Source organism: Coloeus monedula (genome assembly GCF_965178545.1).
Source record: "Coloeus monedula genome assembly, chromosome: 16".
In the NCBI taxonomy this organism is placed as follows: domain Eukaryota; kingdom Metazoa; phylum Chordata; class Aves; order Passeriformes; family Corvidae; genus Coloeus; species Coloeus monedula.
The window spans coordinates 5,608,099-5,628,658 of record NC_138796.1 but is presented as its reverse complement, the minus strand read 5'-3'; the positions used below and the strand labels follow the sequence as shown (position 1 = coordinate 5,628,658).

The window sequence follows — 20,560 nt, the reverse complement described above, 5'->3', positions numbered from 1 at the left end:
GTTTTATGAAATTGGATTTTGACTGCTGTAATTTCAGACACTTAATAACAGTTACAAGCTCTGTTTTAAAAGAAATTGTAATTCAGTCACACTGTCCAAAAAGCTTCCTCCTGAAGAAAGTGGTAAATGTAACATTGCCCAGAATTTTTTACCTAATAATATCTTAGATGTCTTTGCTATTTAGCATAGAAAATAATCATCAAGCATGGAAGTATTCACAGAATCCCAGAATGGTTTGGGTTGGAAGAGACTTTAAGGATCATCTGGTTCGATCCCCTGCCATGGGCAGGGACACCTTCCACAACCCCAGGTTGCTCCAAGCCCCATCCAACCTGGCCTTGGACAGCGATCCAGGGGCAGCCACAGCTTCTCTGGGCACCCTGTGCCAGGGCCTCCCCACCCTCACAGGGAAGAATTTCTCCCCCAGTATCCCATCAAACCCTGCCCTCTGGCAGTGGGAAGCCATTCACCCTTCTTGTGGCACTCCAGGCCCTTGTCCCAAGTTCCTCTCCAGCTCTCCTGGAGCCCCTTTAGGCACTGGAAGGGGCTCTAAGTTCTCATTGGAGCCTTCTCTTCTCCAGGCTGGATGCTCCCTGTCCTTGGACCATCTTTGTGGCCTCCTCTGGACTCTCTCCAGCAGCTCCACATCCTTCCTGTGCTGGCATCCCAGGGCTGGAGGCAGCTCTGAAGGTGAGGTCTCACCTGAACAGAGCAGAGGGGCAGAATCCCCTCCCCAACCTGCTGGGCAGACTGGTTTTGATGCAGTTTTACAAGTAAATTCCTCCGAAGAAAAACGCCATTTTGTTTAGTTTTATTTTCCATTTGCTCATCCCTGACTGAGGAAGGAGATTTCAAGGGCTGACCTTCAAATAACCCAGGGAACTGCTAAAGTTTGAAATCTCTTCAAGAGAAGAAGTTGATGAACTGTGTTTTAACCCAGGAAAATATCCCATGCTAAACATGGCTGCTCAGTGCCTCTTTTGATGATCCATGAGTTATTGCTACAGATTGATGCACAGCTAATCCCCCTCCCGAGGAAAGTGACTTCACAACACATTAAACCCTAATCAGCCCACAGCAGTAATCAGGGGGCAGATTGGGAAATGCTTCAGCCCATGTACAGTGGAATAGAAGAGTTCTGGACATTTCTGCCACTTCTGTCAGCACAGGCTCAGAATTTTTGTCAAGTCAATAAATTTGCTCAGAGATTTCAAGGCATTTCTGTATCAGCAAAAGCCACGGTGTGTAAGTAGCTCTATCAGGAACACCTGTACAGGGATGGGTGAATCCTAACCCTGAGAAAAGGCTGGGTTTTAGTGATGAAGGGACAATTTATTTCAGGTATAAAATATCCAGGTATAAACACTCCCACATCACTAATGCACAGCTGTATCTGTTAGGAGACACCAGCAGTGTAACACCCAGGGAACCTTTCCTAACTTAGTCCTTTATGGAACAGCCCAGAAGCAAGGATGTAAGAAATAAGAGAAATAAGAGGAGCATAGATTGCCCTCTTTCTGAATCTTTCTGAAAGTTTATAGAGTCCAATGATAACCCTGAAAGTTCCTACAAGAAGTTTTTACTTTCTTTTTTTTGCCACCCTGAACTCCTGGAATCAAGCACTCTTCCACTACCAGAGAAAGTGCCACCTCTATATCATTAAATTGATGGCCAAGCCTGGATTTCTTTCCTGCTTTGTCAGTGCCCAAGGTACAGAAAATCCTTTTGTTTTTTTGCAATAATCTTCATGTGATCTGTTCTAAAGAAATCAAATTTATGATCACATAAAGCTGCATTATAATTTTAATAATTTTTAATGACAGAAAAGAAAAAAACAAGGTAAATGTATGGAGGCTGACAACATCAGCAGGCTCAAAGGAGGATCAGACAAACTCATGGACATCAAGTTTGTAAGCAGATACTAAAAGAACTGGGCAGGAATTAACCCTCCAGCATTCCTAACATAAAAATTCTGTGTGCTGGAGGAGAACAAGGGACAACAACTCGCTGAGGAGCGCCTCATTTTCCTAGTGGCAGGACAGAACGTTTGGCTGAATGGACCATGAGTCAGAGCTAATAAAGCATTTCTTCTGTTCTAGTGGAAAACCTAAGCTATCCCTTCTAAAAGCCAATTAGGCACCATAAAAGACAGATATTATTATCAAGTTAGGATAATCTGTAAATGGAGATTCCAAGTTAGCAGCAGTCAGAGAAATGTAACTTGTGTTAATTGAATACTATTATAGTGCAATTATTCTGGATTTCGCTGAGCAGCGAGACAGTGAGTTAGAAGCTGGTGTTCAGTGGAAGTCCCTCATCTGAAAATTCAAAGTAAAATGACTGGTTCCCCTGTATCCTTTTACACATATTTTTCTTCAGTTTTTTCTGTTGTATGATCCAAGTTCATGTAGAAAACTTCCCTCCCATAATCTGTACTTCAAGGGTAATTACAGCAAACATGCAGAAGTGGAGAACTGGTCCCTTTTTGCCTTGTAGGGTCCCAATGCAGGAAACACAACTGATGTGGGAAATTCCTGAGGCATGTGGGGAAATGGGATTTATATCATCTATTTATTTATTTCAGGTAGTAGTTTACAGAATTATCTGAAATACATCCCGAGGTTCCCAAGTCATCATACAGAACGGGTCAAAATGCTGTAATTTCTGGGGTTGTGCAAACAGCATCATCAGGGGCCAGAAGTGCACAGCACTGGATGTCTTAGAATAGCAACTCAGATCCCAGAGCAGCAGGGCAACATAATTTGAATTCCATTATCTAAGCCTGCAAATTTCTGAAAATCATCTACAAAATGTAAAATGCCTATTTATGCAGCAAATGATGAAATCTTGCAATCCATGTATTGCAGGTGAGAGAGAAAAAGGGAAAGAAAGGCAGAAACTGTGAAGGAAGGAAAAAGAATGTTTCTGGTACTATAAAATTCTTTGTATTTCTACTGTTCAAGACTTATATTTTTTGGATTCTGTATCATTTCATTGAAGTTGCTTTAGAGGACAGTATTGTCTTAACTAAATTTCTATGCCTGACAATTCAAATGAGATTTCACCTGAGAAAATATTACCTTTTGCACATCTTATTTCTACTTATGCTAATTTCTTTCTTAAGTTTAAATGGAAAAACATCATGTCAGTCTATAACACAGCTACCCTGGAATTAATGTTGTATTTGTCAATTTAGCACCTTTTTCATAGGTTTCATTGATCTGTCTTTGTGTCAGTGCAAAAAAAAGATGTAAAGGCTTTATTAAAAAAAAAAAAATCCTTAGATCATAGGATGTAGCATTATCATAGCAGAAAAGCAAATAGTTTCCTATGTGTTGAATGCTACAGAGGAGGCCACAGAATGCAAACAAGAAACAGATGCTTCAGAAAGGTTTTAAAGCCAAACATTTCAGACAAGATTTTCAAACAGTTGCTCCTCATTTCTGCTTCAGTAAAGCAAGAGTAGAAATAATGAATCCAGTAAAACAGTTTCAAGAGTCATGTTGAGTAATTGGTCAGACAAAAAGCTCCCTAAGCAGCCAGAAATGAGCACGGGTATTGTTTTCTGTCCTGGCACCCATCAATGTAGAGCTGGACCAGGGGGGATTTAGAGGGTGGTAATTTACCTGGTACAACCCTGGGCCAGCAGAAAAAAACCCACAGTGACAGCAACAAGTTCTCTGTGCCCAACAGCAGCTGTTCAAGCAAGTGCCAACATCAGGCAAGAGAGTCAGAAAAGGAGGAGAGAAAAATTACCCCAGGTTTTCCGTTATTTCCAAAGTCTATCTTATTAGCTGAATCTGCACACACAAAACCAGAGCTCAGGCAGAAACAAATCAGCAAATGACACTAACGAAGTAGGATGCATTTACCATTTTTTGCTGCTGCAGTGCCAACAGAGCCACTCAGCTCCTCTGCCCAGGAGTGATGGCCCCTAATGAGATTGCTATTAGTCATTCTTTTTGTTTCTGTAAGGACTGGGATTCTAGCAGTCACACAAGCCTTTGGGTTTTATCAGGCTCTGCAAGATTGGTTAAAACCCAGGATTTTCAGCTAAGAACCCATCAGCTGGGTCTTTTAACACATCTAAAATCAATTAGCAGGTAAGGCTTCTATTTATTCCACATCATTACGTGGGTTCTCCTTAACCATCTATCTAACTCCATAGTGGTTTTTTTCTAAATGCAGAACCCTTATGTCTAAATAAGACCTAACAATAAGTCCACACCTTATTTAGCTCAAATTTGCTACAATTTAAAGCTTTTGCACTGCTCAACACCTTGCAATGGAGTCAGCTATTAGTTAAGCCTGAAATTTCTCTATCAGAGCCACCAGTTGGCAATTTGTAGAGAGGAAACCTCTTTCCAGGCAATTCAGTGGCACATCAATGACGGCTGCAACAGCTTGAGATTCTCAGACCATTTCTATGGAACAGCTGAAGCACAGCAAAGTAGGTCAAGCATCATCCATCCCCCCCAAGGTTCGTCAGGAAGCTCCCCAGGTGAGAGCTCAAATGTGAGATCAAAGCCGCACCTAAGACTGACACACTCGAGGATCCCTCTAGGATGTGCTTCCTCACAAAAACTGCTGTCAAGTTCCACAGGAGCTCAGAGCCTGCACAAATGGAACAGCAGCACTTCCTTGTTGTTGTACTTTACAGCTCCTTGAAATGTGCTGTTATTCCCTCCGAAGATGGTAATTGAAAGTTATAAGTCATAAAAACTGATTTATTCTTGCTGAAGGACTATTTAAAATGATCTGAACTAACTGAAATTTAAAGTTTAAGAACCACATCAATAGTTCCACCCTCAACATTTATTTAGAAGATGTTTCGAACAGAGCAATATGATATAATTTAGAAACAAATTCAACAGTTGTTTTTACTCCCTCCGAGAGCAGTTATTGCCTGTCAGATAATTAAGTGACTATGCCAGTGACAGAATACACAGAGCAGCAGGGAGCACAGGAAAATACCAAAGCTTCTTGCAGTCCATGGGCTTCCAGCGAGAACAACCTGTCTAACAGGTTAGAGAGAGAGAATTAAAAGACTTGATCAGAAAAACAAGAAATCACCATGGAAACGCTCTATCAGTGTATTTCATTCTGGGTGTGATCAATTCAGATGATTCCCAGCAAATTTTATGACACGTTACAAATCATACTGTAACATTCTATCTCACCTAAACATTTATTTAAAATCTGTAAGTCAACTAAAAATAATAATATACCTCGAGTAGCTACATTGAATGAACAAAAGATGTTCATGGAGCTTCATTCCTCGCTGAAGACTCATATCAAGAATCCAGCTACTCTATTCAAACCAGACTAATGTGTATGTGCAACTCTGGACACCTTTGAAAATATTTTCTTCAATTATGAGACACTCTATGAAAAATAAAGAGAAATGCAGGTTCTTCTTCATCTGTAGACAGGAATGAAATGAATAGGAAATTTTGGATTGTTGAATTTTGCTTCTGAAACAAATATCGTCATTCTAAATACCCAGATTCCTCAAAATGCAAGATGATGAACATTGCAACTGCACAGCTCTGTTAGATGCAGAACTGGCGTTAGCACATGGATTTTGGACACAGTCAGGGTGGGATTCCCAGTACAGCCAGTCCCTAAACTGACTCGAGCAGCCCTGTGACCACAGGCTGGGTCAGGCCAGGGAATGGCCACGTCCACAGGCATTTATAGGGGCTGTGGAGGAGACAGGCAGAGCAGAAAGCCAGCTCCAAGTTTTTCTCACTGTCTCTCACTTCAGGGGAACTCCAAGAGATGGTATTTCTTCCATGGTGATTTCTCTATGGCACTGTTTACTCCCATATTCTGTAAATAAATTTATGGATTTGTTTTAACCTATTACTGAAGACTCTGAAGAAATTTTGTGAAAAAACAAAACCGTCAGAAACTTAGGCTAAACCAGCAGAAGCTAAAATTGAAACCCCAGTGCAAAAGTTATTGTGTGAGCAAAGCTAAGAACACACCAAGTGCTTTTCAAGAGCAGAGCAATTCTCCATAGTCCTGCCAGGGAACAGAAGCAGTCACAGAATGCTAAACCCTGCCAGCACCCTAACGTGGCCACCACAGCTCTCCGCATGTGGCCATGTCCTGCTGTTCTGGTATCTGGCAACAAGCCTATTTTCTGAAGGAACATATGGTTTCTGACAGAAATGAAGGTGTTTCCTCAGAGGTGAGCTGCTGTTATAGCACCTGGGATGAATTCCTCTCCTCAGAATACAGAACCAACCAGAAAATTTGGGTCCTGTGACTCTGCTTGCTGCAACGCTCCACACATTGAGAACATTTCTCTGGAAGCTTCAAATTACCATGGAATTCTTCTTGGGGATTTTTTTGTGCCACTGATTAAAGATAATCACGAGAAGAAAACTATGGCTACTAATTGTTGAAATTGTAAGAGAATATATTGAGATGATTATCGACTTAATGAAGCTGGCATTGAAATACATTTTCCTGATCTGCTTACTCTGTGTACTGTCTCCTAACTGGATAATACTCTGTGATTTACTCAGCCTCAGTAAATAACAGACTGATCTCTCTTGTTTGCAAATGACAGCAAACATAGTTCCAGGAAAAATCATAAAACAAACAAGCACAACATGCAATGCAAGTATCAACCATTTCGGGCTCCGTGAAAATAAGCTTTGTAGAGAAATGCTTGTTTCAACATACTTCAACTTGATGCCAATTACAAATCTCATTCTGAGTTATTTTACTAATTAAAAATAGTATGGGGTGAAAATCTTATATTCATGTCTTTTTTTTCTAGCGCAAATCCACACAGATTGAGTAACAAAGCTAAGTTATGTGCACCTTCTGAGGAGGAAAAACTAAAATGATCAGTGAAAGCAGTCCAGCCCTTCCCCTAATTTCAGTCAAGGTTATTATCCCTGAACAAGTTTTTGAAAGCCTTTTTTATGATTTGCTTCTATTTACTCTGTTCATTGAGAAGAACCTTTTTTCCACTGAAGGAGCACAGAGGGAAGACTGGTTGGGTTTGGTTTCCTCCCCCCACTCCAGCAGGACTATTCAAAATTCTGTCTGTGAACATCCACTCTTCTACTACATGAATTTATTTCAGCTTCACTTCTCATCTTCCCAATACAAGCCTTCCTTTCCAGGCTCTGGAAATTTTGCAGCATCCATCTCAAGCCACTTCTGATTCTTTCATCGATAGAACATCACCCTTGCAAGAAAAAGCAGCCCTAGTTCTGCACTGTGAGGGTTTCCAGTGTGAGGATGAAGCGTGAATCCAAAGCATTTCCAAGTGCCTCCCAGAGTTTATCATGCAGCTGTGATCTTATGATCCAACTAACCAGGATTAGTTGTTCTTTAAACAAACTAAATGTAGCAGATATTACTCTTGTGGGACAAATGATCTGTCAGTAACAAACACAGATGATGTAAAAAGTTAATGTTGTTCTTCATTTCCACAGTGTATACAGAAGAAATTAACTCTTGAGTTCCACAGATGATCAGTCTGTAGCAATACTTGGTGTAAATTTAAAATTAATTATGTTCTAAATGCTGTACACATATTAACTAATTAATCTCACAAAATGTGAAATAGATTTGTAGGCATTAGCATATGCCCTGAAGCATGAGATTTCATTACCTTTACCATTATTTCAGCTTTCAGAAAGATAAGTGTGCACGGCAACGCAGAATGATCCAAAGGAAAAAGAGGTGGTTACCTGCACCCAGAGCATTTGATTTGAAAACCTTCCAGGAGCTGCAATATTCCAAAGCTTGAGTGCAAACACACAAATGAACATTTATGTAAATCCACTGAACACACCACTGGTACAACTCATGGTAAAACACCCCAAACAAACCAAAACCCAAACCCCAGATAATCTCCTTCTGTCATTCGTGATGCAGACCCTGTGCTCGATTTGGAAGAATAAGAGGAGCCATTCACACACCGAAATGGCTCAGGACAATTCTGATGTGAATCAGAGGGCAGCCAGATCTTCTGTGATCCTCTGTAGTGGTTAAAAGATTGAAGCACAAAGAGCTTCTTAAGTGTGACTCTATTAAAGGAGCAGGAACTGTTGGAACAGAAAACAAATGTCAAAGGGAGAGGGTGCACCTTCAAAGCTCCCTCAATGAACTCAAAGATGTAAATTTAAAAAACTTATTAAAATACTAGATTTTATATTAGCATTTATAAAGCACAAGCCCAGAGTCCTTTTCATAATTCTGGTAAATCCCTTTTGCAATTTAATAAAAAAAGAGATTCAACATTTGCATCTGAGGAACGACCCAATGGATTTTTTTTTATAAGATCTGCATGTGAGTAAAAACTGCAGGGAAAGCACTTTGATGTGATACAAAGGGAGGTTTTATCACTATGTTATTTCAGAGGTGTAAATGAAGTATTAGGAAATGAAAAAGTTGAAATTCTTAGGAATTCACCTGGCAGCTGGCTGGGTCCCTCGGATCTGTTGCTGTGCTCTTTGACTGTTTTACATGGTGCAGGTGCTCTTTACCCTCACAAGTTACAGAAAAACCAAAGTGCACCAACAGAATGAGTTGTCTTTGCTCTTGGTGTAGAGCAATCCATCTGTGCCATCTCAAACAAACCTATCAAACGAGCAAAAAGGTGCTGCATTTGATGAAAATGAGTATTTTTCTACAGAAATGAATAAAATTCACACCTAACAGTCACTGGATGTGTTAGAGCAGATTAAGTGAATATCCCATGGGGCACATCAGGTTTCAGAGGAACTGACAGCACTCAGACACCCCACAATTCACTGACAGAAACCTCCCAGCAAGGAAAAGAGAACTCTAAAAGCTGATCATCAATCAGAAATTTTCAGACTGATAAAATAATTTTGCTTAAATAATTCAAAAATTCAGGCATGATGTACAGACCCCTTATCCGTCCAGCATCGCCTTAAAGGTTTCATGAGAAAAAGCAAAGTGTATTTTACACACTCAATTTTCTGCTTTATGCTCGGGAGTTTTTTTCGACCCAGAATTTTTTCGTGAATAAAAGTGGCTTCCCAAAGAGACAAGAGGATGACAACTGGAATTGTACCTTTATGAATCTTGATTAGTGAACCTTCAGCACCATAAAGTCTTTTATTTAGTGAAATTAGCACTGACAGCTATGGATTAGAAGCTATCAGGCATTCTAATATTAAAGCAACACTTCTCTTTATTTCTCTGAAACAAGAAAGTTTTGCCAACTCCCTGTTTTAATAAAATTATGAGTGACATATTAGTTTATTTCTTGTGTTAGAATATTTCAATCACCAACATACAATAAAGACCTATTTACAGGATTTCCTCAAGGTATTTTCATTGCTTCTTCTAAAATAAATTAAAAATTCCTTAAAATCAGTTAGTTTACTCTTCAAATAACGCCATTAAAACAAGAGTTGGGTGTAGTCAGTACCAGATCTAAATCTCAGCAAAGCAGCTGCACAATATTCTCTGCTCTCACCCTCTTGCTGTGCACCCTCAGCCATTTCTTACCAGTTATTTATCATCCCCCTTGTGCAGCAGGTTTTTAACTACATGAGCGCAGAAAAATCCATCTGTGTGAAAATATAGCTTGAATTGCTCATAATTATGCTAAACATGAATAAATTATTGATAAATACTCTGACACAAAGATGTGAGGGCAGACATTTTGTTTAGAAAGTGGGTTTTGTGGTAAATACTGCACCAGTGATTACATGATCTGAGATCAGCCCTGTGAAAGCCCAGAAAGAAGCAAGAACTGAGAATTTTCAAGGCACTTCCATGAACCTCCTTCCAGGTTAGACCTGGGACAGAAAGAGTTTGTGGCAAGGGACACAACTGAAGATACAAAGACTCACAAGAATTGCAGCAGAATTTGGAATTCTTTTATTGTGGGATCACCCAACAAACCAGGGAACAGAGTCACTTTATTAAAGAACAGTTAATTTATCTGAACTTAACCAAAATCCAGGGCTTTAGTAGCTGGCAGAGATAGGCAGTGGTTTTGCCATATTCTGCAGTAGCTTCATGAGATGCTTCATGTTAGTGGAAATTCCTTAGAGATTATTTGGGAGCCTGGGAAAATCAGCATTTCTCCCCTTGTACCTCAGCACTCGATGGAGACTCTAACAGTCCCCTCTCTCCCCCTGTTTTGCAAGACAAATCAGTTTAGTTCCAGCATGTTTATTAGTAAATGTGATTGATTTTGCCCCAAAATGCTTCCTTGTAAGCTAACTTCCCCCTGTGTTGATAAGAACTGTACTAGAAGATGGGAGAAGGTGAGGGTTGTTTGTTTGATGTAAGGTCTGATAGGAAAGCAGCTTTTCAAGATTTGAGATTTGTCTTAAATGGCTGCCTCACTTCTGAACCAAAATAATACCAAACTCCAGAATAATGATTTCCAGTCTAAAGCAGTTGGAAGAAAAGAAATAAAGCTGATACATATTCATATCAATACTATATTCAATTAGTTGCCCGGTTACTCTCTTTGCTACTGAAATACTCCACACAAATCTACAGCAAAACAGCATTTTCAAATTCACACTGCTACTCCTGGCTGATTTAACCAATGGGGTCTATAAATGGTGGTGAAACAGCAAGAATTAGGAGAATCTGAGCTCTGGAGCAGAAAGATGAGCTGCAAGTTTGGGGAAATGGTTATTCTGGGGCAAAAAGTGTGGAGGAAATCAGACTTTGGAAAGCAGAAACTCTGGGATAAGACTACCAAGGGACAATACTGCACCTGAAAAGTGGGAGCCTCCACCTATTTTTAGTCCCCTCAGGGCAGGGCATTTTTCTGTTCTTTTTTGTCACAGCCCTAGTTAAAATAATAGTAAAGACACTTGATGGAAACAACCAATATTGACTGCATATGATGGAAATTACTGACATTTCCCTCTCCTCCATCATAACATTTCTGCTAAGTTGTGAAAAATATGAATAAAGACATAAATGCATTAAAATTACATGTACATAGAATTTTAGAAGTGTATTATGAGGTTGTTGCTGCAATATCTGTTGGGTAAACAGAAAATGCAGCTGTCTAACAACAGCCATTGAAACGTGTAAGTATCCCAATAAACTCTGCTTCTTGAGGCTGCTGAGGCCAGTTTCAGTTCCCATGGAAACAGATGATGGATTGCCAAAAATGAGATTTGATGTTTTAAAATAATCAGTGATTTGAACTAGTGATTACTATGAAAGTATTGCAGTCCTCTTGCAGTGAGGAGGTTTTATGCAGGGAGCAGGGAAGGAACACATGGCAGCTGGCAGGCAGCAGCAGAGTTGTTAAATTCTTGCAAATGGTGGTGGTTGCTGAATGACAACAGCAAATGCAGTTTCTTGAAAAGTCATTGAGTAAAATCTAGCAAAACCCTATTTTATAAAGTGAATAGGCTTTGAGGTTTTAGAAAAAAATACAAAAAATGTGGTTGAACAGGCCTCAGATGCAATGCTTTCAAGTGCTTTTCCTAAATAAGGTCACCTTTAGACCTCAGTTCTGAGACTTCAAAGAGCCAGGCACATTCAAGCTAGAAATTGCTGGATATTTGTTCTCCTGTGTTATTTCTCAATGACACATTAGGTCCTGATTCTACAAATAAGCCACAACAAACAGAAATAAAATGATGGCAACATTCAATTTTCCAGAGACTGGAGGGGAGTTCTACGTGGGACACAGGTCTGGGATGGATCAGTGGCAGTACAGGGGGGGTTGCTGGGAGTTTGGGTTGAGAAGCTCAGCAAGATTTTTTTGGGAAGAAACTAAAGAAGAGTGAGGGCCACACTCCTGGGCCATTGACACTCCTGAGAGGTGAGGGAAGGAAAAGATTTCCTCCAGCATTTCCACTCCTTAGCCTTTCCCTTTGCCCCTGCTATGATGAAAAGCAGGTTGATTTATTCTACTCATTCCCCACTCAAGTGGCAGGAATTTAGAGAGGAAAACAAAGAGAGGGAAGCTGAGCAAGTGGTGGCTGTGCTCTCCCCAATAAACAGGTGCCTTGCTCGTCTGTGTCTAGAGTTGGTCCTTTCATGTAAAACAAGGGATTTGTGCAATACATAAAAATAGCCACTGGTGTGTATTAAGTAATAAAAGGTAGCACTAACAAGCAGCAGACAAATAGATTTCATATAAATTTTGGCAGAATTCGACTGTTTTCTCACTTCCAACTGTAAGATGCCTCTGCAAAGTTTCACCAGAGCCAAAAATGCCTCCACTCACACCGACCAGACTGACCCACGCAACACATTTGCAATGTATTTAAATTCATTTGGAACCTGTTTGGTGAAGGCCAAGCACAAAGCAGCTCCACTCACAACTCTGGGCACCTGGGACAAGGCACAGGCTGCCAGCTCTTGCCTCTCTCTGCAGCACTAATTAATGTAAAACTGCTCCACATTTGCCCCCATGTAGCAAATTGTTTAAATTCAAGTTGAATCCTGTTAAGGAAATAGACTTGATGCAAATCAACCACAAAAGCCACAATACATCCCCAGAGTGCCAGGTTCTGTGGTTTTGGGGTTTTTTTTTGTTTCCGGAATCACACAGCAGTTTTCACTATAAAAGTAAATCTGCCAAAATGAAAGGCTTATAAAGTATTCCACATAAACCTGTATCTTAAAGTTACAAACTTATATGTCTTAGCACCTTTTCACATCACATAAAAATCCACTGGAATCATAAGGCAAGACAGAATTTGTCCTTTCCTGCATAGAAAGAAAATTAACAATCCTTTGTAGTACAGAGTCAGAAATACAGACAGACACATTTTACTTCAGTCAGTTTTGATTAATAAAAGTTGATTGGTAAACATTAGACATTACCTTTTGCTATATTTGGTAAGTCACAAGCATTTTGCATCTATTTCCATAAAAGCAGAGATATGTGAGGGGCCATAGGAGATAAACTGTTCCTGGGGATTTGTGAACAATTGCCACTTTTTAAGCATAAAGCAATAGTTTTCTTTTGCATGTTTGCTCTTAAGAATGACTGCGACACTTTTAAATAGTCTTATCTTGGCTGCATATTAAAATATTTCCATTTGTAGGCAGAGTAGTTCAAAGATTGACAGAAAAATGGTTTTCCACAAAAGCACATTAGTTATTAAAGGATTATATTCATGATTTGTCCCTAATAGCATCTTTAGCTCTCATTAGAAAATGCAGCAGATGCAAAAAGTGAGCCTCAGAATACAATGACAGAGAGTCTTCATATTTACCCACCTCTAGATTGAGGATGGTTTTTAAAAAATAGTATATAGTTGACTTTCAAAAAGTAATGCTATTAACACTCCTTTCACAGTCCATATTTTCTCTCTGAAAGCACATTTGTCCCCAGAAAGCAACAAATTCATAAATCAATTTCTACTGCAAGCTGTGATAAGTAAATCATACTTAGACCAAAAAAGGTTTCCTTCTAGTGACATTTCCATTGTCTTTGTTTTACAAATTCCAAACCTATGATTAATAAGGGTAGGAGCACATAAAATTATTTTGTTCTTTATATGTGATCATCAAAGGAAAAACAATATCCAACAGTCAGATTTTCCTTTTAGACAGTGATCTTTGAAGTTTTATTGAAATTTACAGCTGCTGAAGATTGTCCTGAAAGATACTGTGAGCAGCTGAGGCCCATTAAAATACAGTGTTAGTTCCAAGCATCCACTTGTTTCTAGCAAAAAAATATGGATTTTACAGTGCTACCGTAATGGCAGCAACTTCCCCTGGCTTACGAAAAAAATATATATTACAAAACCCTCTGTGGTTTGTGGTCCAAATCTGTAATGAAACATATTGATCAAATCCCAAAATGTGCCTCTCATCTCATCAGCCCAAGTGCCTCTCCTGGGAAGAATCCCCTTCCAAATGAGCCTTGCTAAAAGGCATTTTCCTTGGCAGCAGTGTTTTCTTTCTGCTGTCCCTCTCCCACCTCCAAGGGGCTGCGTTGCTCCCACCCACTCTGCACTCAGCATCCCACGGTCCCCAGGTTCCACCTCAGCCTTCCTCCCCCTCATCAAACCAACACACAGTTTCACCTGACAAGCTGAGAGGTCTGAATAAATTAATTTCTGAAACATATGTTTAAAACCTGCAGCAAACAAATTATGAGCAGAGAGGAAAGCAGTGAGGTTGGATCTAGACGAGTCAAACAGCTTTGGGAAATAATCCTGGGATTTGCTTCCCCTGGGGTGCTGCTGTTTCCCTCTGCTGAGCACAGCACACGGTGATACCCACAGCAGCCCCTGACAGACAACAACGCTCACACAGCCCCTGACAGCGCCAGGACTCCTCAAACTGAGCACTCTGAGAGATGATGGGAGATTTCCCTACAGTCCTTCATATCCATCCAGGCCTTGGGGATAACAGTGAAACTCGATGGAAGATGATTCCTGGCACTGCCTGTTCCTCCAAACTGAACTTACTCAATGCAGAAGTTTGGTTAAATAAGTTAATTCCAGGGTGGTGATGGATTTTATTTAAGGGAATAATTTAATTCTACCAGATATTTTTCTTTTCTTTTAATGCAGAGCCTGGGAAAGGTACATACAGATAAACCCAATATTACAGGGGTTTTTCACATCTCTTACTGCTCAGAGGTGTCACTCCATAATGTCAGCAGACAAGAGATCTGCAAATTTTTATTTTTTAAATTATTGCTTAGGTAATACATTGCACAGTTGACAGTCTCTGAATTTATTGTTCAGTAATGATAATCATCACAATCTTAATGAAAGTATTATCCAGTGTATGCGAAAAGTAATTATGTGCAACTAGCTTAAGTTGTATGACAGGCTTGTATTTGCAGAGGAATGCACTGTGCCACTAGAACTTCTCACAGAAAAATGAAGTGGTGTTTGTTTTAAAGTGAAAAATATATACATGGCACATTAAGTCATCTGCTATCATCAAAGCAAAACCTAAGCTAATGCTATTATCAGCCCCAAATTTGACCTATTATTCCTAGATACTTTAATTTTTCTCATCTTTTAAAGCCTACTTAGCTACAGCTACTTTTTTTTTGAGGATGCCATTAATATGTTTACAATTTTACTTTGACAAATGTCTAATAAATTTGCACCAGCTTCGCTTATTTGCAAGATTTTGTGAGTGTTCAAAACCACAGCAAGTCATATGAGACAGTTGCTTGTGCTTAATGTATTTTCATTTCCACAATCTGCCAGCAGCTTCAGTCTCTAGGAGTTAATAATGACCAAATACATCCAAAAATGAATTGACCTGAGTGCCAAACACAGATTTTAACCCATGTGTACCTAAAGGCAATGCAATTCAGCATCCCTGCCCAGTGGGATGAAGTGCATCTGTGAACTCTTTTGGGTCCTCAGGAGTTAATTAAGTGACTAAATGTCCATCCTGCTGAATAGGACACCCCAGAAGTGCCTTTATACACCAAAAAATGAACTCTCCAGTTTAGTGTCAGGCATAATTCCACTATCAAAAGACATGAGTTAATATTCATCTAACTGCAGCTTACATGGAGAAGAGCAGTTTCACTGTAAGGAAGTTAATGAAGACAGTAATAATGTCTGCATAGAAGTTTTCCTCTTAAAGAAAGTGAGTTAAATGAATTGATGGCTGGAATGAACCTTTTCTCTGAAAAGTGCTTCACTTAGAGAAAGGTAAAAAATCCTCTAAGAGTACTAAGACTTTAATTCCTCAATGCCACAAGTGAAAGGCAATTGCAGACCTTGATCGTGCTACTGTCCTTTGTGCCTCTCCAAGGTACTGTTTGTGCTCGTGTAAAGAAAGTTAAATGTGCTTTGCTTTTAAGCCTGATGAAGTACAGCCAGGCAAGGCAAGCTGAATACTTGACATCCCAGAGTAGCAATTTTTTTTGATGCAGTCACCTTTAGAGAGTTGCTGGTTTTGGTAAGATGTGCAGGGAAACAGGCAAAATCATCCCATCAGTCACGACCCTGGATAACAGTGCAGCTGAAACTCCACATTTCTCTGCTGGTGTATTTGGAAATGAATCTGTCTGGGTGCAGTGTGAAGTCTCTTCTAGAACTTCATGGGGAATGTAGAATAATAAGAAACAGCTCAAACCCTAAATCTTCTCCTTGCTCATTTTCTCTTGTTCTTGATCTTTTGGTCTTCCTCTCCAATTCTCCACTTCATCCTTTTCAAGCATGTACAGAGCTTCTTTCTATTCTAGAAACACCTCTTGAAAATACCAGGCTAAGGCTTTGGTGACAGAGAATGCATAAAAACCAAAATGAATGTACACCCACGCTGCACTAAGCGAGGGGGGAGGATGACAGTGACTTTTAGGACTTAAATTTTTAAACACACACCATCATGTCCCACTGACTCTGCTGCAGATTTGTTAGTTGCCTTAAGTCACAAACTATAACAACCCCAGGAGTATGTGCAGGCCATTTGCTTCACATTTTTATATTATACAGGGATTTGTTGACTTTACATGCCCACTCATTTAAGAGCAACTTGTCATCCTATTCCTCTTTTTATCTGGAGGCTTTAACAAAATATTACAACACCATTAGAATAGGTACTAATATGTGGTTGTTTGCTGCAAAATTCCACCACGAGTAACACCAGCAGTTAAATAAAATAGAGGATGCAGTTTGAAAAAAATTGCCTGGGTCCCAAAGGAAACTTTTTCCCAGAAAATGTCACAGCCATGCACACCCTCAGAGCAGGATTTACCATCCTGCCTAAAAAAAGGTGAAACCAAAGCTACCCACTGAATCTTTTCTCCCCCCCATCCTGAAAAACTGACAAGGGCATGCAGTGACAGGACAAGGGGGAATAGTTTTAAACTAAAAGAGGGTGGATGTAGGGAAGAAATTTTTCCTGATGAGGGTGGTGAGGCCATGGCACAGGCTGCCCAGAGATGCTGAACAGCTGGCAGAGCCCCTCCCCATAAGGGTCCTAAACACTGGTACACAGTAAAAGAGAAATATACCAGCATTTACTACCTTAAATCTGCTAGGGAAACCTTACTGCAGAGCCAATTAAATGACATTTCCTGAAACATCTTAAGAATTTCTGACTTTTTATTCTCAGAATTAGTGTTACTTTTGATCTTTTGTACCTCTCACCTAAGGACAACTCTGTTCCCACATCAGTGAGATGAATCCATGCCAGAGCAGCTCTGTGCACACAAACATAGGATTATTTTTATGGCATAAAGTGGTGCAGTGTTAAGTACATGTAAATTAAGGCTTTTGCATGAGTAAGGCTTAACTTGATCAACCATTTGACTGAATTTCACCATAACCACCACTGTTCTCCCTCTTTTTGGCACTGTTTATGTCCTCACACCTTGTGCACCACAGCAATGTCACTCCCAGAAATCATTATTACAGCTGACACACGAAATTATGGCTGATTGATTCAGCCAAATCATTGTAAGCTTGTTTAAGAACATTAAAAAAGCTTTATATTGATTTAGCAATATAAGGTACTTTTAATCAGATTAAAGAGCATCGTACAAGGTGGTTGTATCAATTTCCCTGATCAGTTTAGCAGGAGATCCAGTGAGATTGATGCATCAGCCTAACTGGATCACTGGCTAAACTGATCAGGGAAATTGCTACCTCCTGGTGCACAAAAAACAGTGAAATGCACAACTTGCTCCACAGGTAAGAAACAGCTCCCATAAGATATTTCTACATTTCTCACAGTTTTATATGCATCCTCTCCACATGTCAGCTCCCTATATTTATAGGGCTGCCATATTTACTTTCCAAATTTAACAGACAGCAAGATGTGAGTGGATGCTCCCTTTTTTTTTCAATATTTTGAGACCTACTGCACACAGAGTGCTCTGATGATTGGTATGTGTACCATAAATCTGTCACTTGCTGAACTTAACAGACTCACTATGCACTATCTATCAAACTTCCAAGAAGGTTCACACTTCCAGCATGGGTATTTCAACTGCAGAAGCACTCACAGATTCCTACACAGGCCAGACAAATGTCCTCAAATGTTCCTTTTAGACAAAATTTCTGACCAGGGAAATGGAATTTATATGGAAAGCTTGGGGCATATTTCACCCCTGCTGCAGCCTGTGTTGCAGTTCTCCCATTTGTAAGCATGACCACATAGTTACAGGTGATTTTACCCCAGCAATCCCAACAGGGTAAGGGCAAGAGTAAAGCACAGCAGGTGAAAATCAGGATCTTTATGTTATTAAATACATGACATATGCAGCTCTACTTGCAATTTTCCTAAACTGTAAGAGAACTCAGGCAAATCTCATTTTCAGGCACTGCAGCCTTGCCTTGGTCACTCTGCTCTGTCCCCTGTGAGGGTTCCCAGGAAGCTCTCAGACACCAGGATAACAAGGCCTTTACACCACCTGCAAATTTCTGATTGGCATATTCTCAGCATCAACAACACAAAATTTGTAATGTGGCAGAAGTGGAGGAAGTAGATCCTTAATGGTTAATAACTCAGGATTTGTTACTTAGCTCTCTTCAAGAGATTGCCCAGGAACCCATTGTTTCATCTTCCAGCTGTTTCTCATCAAATTACTATTAAATTATTCATAAATTATTACACAGTTCCTTCACATCCCTGCAATACTAATTTTAACAGTTTCAAAGCTACTGTAATACCAGCTTTCAGGTTTCAAAAAGGCACATAAGCAGCAATAAAATATACTGCACAGATTACCAAAACCCAAATTCAAGAGAAGTTTTCCCTTTCTAATATGAACTCTAAAGCCTCAGCAGCCCTGGAACACAGAAATATCCCATTACCATCACTTGCTAGCACATCTATCCCTTTGAACACATGAAAATGTAATGCACAGTTAAAAACTAACTAGCAACATTCCTGGCATTTCAACAGCTTTCTAATAAATGAGACAAGATTTAATCCACATTTTTTAATGTTACAGCCAAGCCCTTCAGTCTCTGAATGAAACTGTGCAGATAAAAACATGGGATGGCTTCATAACTGTTTCAGAAAAGGATAAATGAGCACACCTTGAGATAATAACTAATCAAAGTGCAAGTACTGTGTCGTTAGGGGTGAGCTGCTAATTAGTAAAAAAGAAATAAAACTGTCATTGTAGGCTAAAAATTAATGAAAAGAATAAACAATATCTGGAATTTTATTGTGAGGAAAATAGTACTAAGCATAACTCTGCAACACAACCCCACGGATTCATATATTAAAAGAAAAAAGCCTCAGAATTCATTAGGTTAGTGCACTCAAGTAAACGTAATTGAGAGATGAACATTTCCTTTCTCAAAATGTATCATGGAAATGAGTAGCGTGAAGGAAGCGCAGACATTCTGCAAATCCAGCCCCTTATGCTGCACCAGGACCATTAAAACCACATGAATTATTTTGTCAAACTGCTTTAGAAGTTCAGAGATGGTCTTAAAATAGTAATTTATCTCAAACTTAGTATGAACACAACTACTTTATTCTCTTTAAACCTTAATTAGTGTACTTAAAATGTAAGCTGTGTTATCAAATATAATTAATCATATTTTAGAGTGGGTGTATTTTGAGCTTTAAACTGACTTACATTCTGCTGCTTGGTATGATCTTGTGCCCGTCTCTAAACCACGTCACTTGGGGCCTTGGATGGCTGAGGATGTGTGGGAAATTCAGAACTGCAGCCTGTCCTTCAGTCACTGTTTTTCTCTGGTCTGTGTCCATGAAATCTCCCATGTCTGCAAAGAAAAAAATGAGAAGTTTTGTCTTTCTCCCTATTTCTTTCCAGGGGACAGAGAAATCACCGTGTTTCCCAACAGCCACTGGCACTGATATTTACTCGTGGGACACTGTGGATCATGGGACAGCTTGGATTTTGATTTATAGGGGCAGATGAACACAAAGGCATGAAGGAAACCCCAGTGCTGCTGCTGCACACAGGCAGAGCACCCATGAGCAGCCCTGTGTGGCCCCTGTGTTCTTGGGCAGTAACTGAGCGATTTTAGTGAAAATGACATTTTAATGGAGGTTTGTTTGCTTTGGTTTTTTGTTTGGTTGGGTTGTTTGCTTTTTTTAATCCTTAACAATAAAAAAGAAACCCCTGAAATGCAAAGGGATGCTCATGGTATACAAAAATGCGTCCATTTTTTGGTCACCTTTTTTTTTTTATCCACAGCTACACAGACAGACAAGCAGCTCTTCCACTGCAGCCAGGCCAGTGGAGAGTCAGACCTAAGCAAAGATCCCAAAAGGATCCTGGAACCCCGGGGCCACAGTCATGCTGGAGGCTGTCAGCTCTGCTGGCACGACACTCCCAAGCCAATAGTGCATCCCTAATGTTAGAGAGCAGCTTTTAACAAAAATGTTAATGGAAGAAATGAAACTACCCTTGCAGAACCTCTGCCTCTGCAGGCTTTATTTCACAGGCAAGTTCAGGTATCTGGGGAGACCTTGGAAAAATTCAGTGAATGTCTTTTTCTTGTTTTCCCATTGCCTTTTGTACCACATTCTTATCCATTAAAATAAACAGGGTTGTAGGCTCTTACTTCTTCACCCTCCAAAGAACTTCTCTGCATTTTAATTTGATTTAAACTAGGAAACTGACACACAGAGAACTATTCCAGCTCCT

At 39.8% G+C, this 20,560-nt stretch overlaps 1 protein-coding gene across 1 annotated transcript in view; it reads right to left on the bottom strand.

Moving 5' to 3' along the window:
- The window catches only part of SDK1 (sidekick cell adhesion molecule 1), a 381,963-nt gene that overhangs the window by 245,892 nt on the left and 115,511 nt on the right, over nucleotides 1–20,560 (bottom strand). Inside the window, exon 4 of the mRNA XM_082292298.1 lies at nucleotides 19,523–19,670. Within this exon, the coding sequence (XP_082148424.1) occupies nucleotides 19,523–19,670 (148 nt within the window). The remainder of the gene's footprint in view (nucleotides 1–19,522; nucleotides 19,671–20,560) is intronic.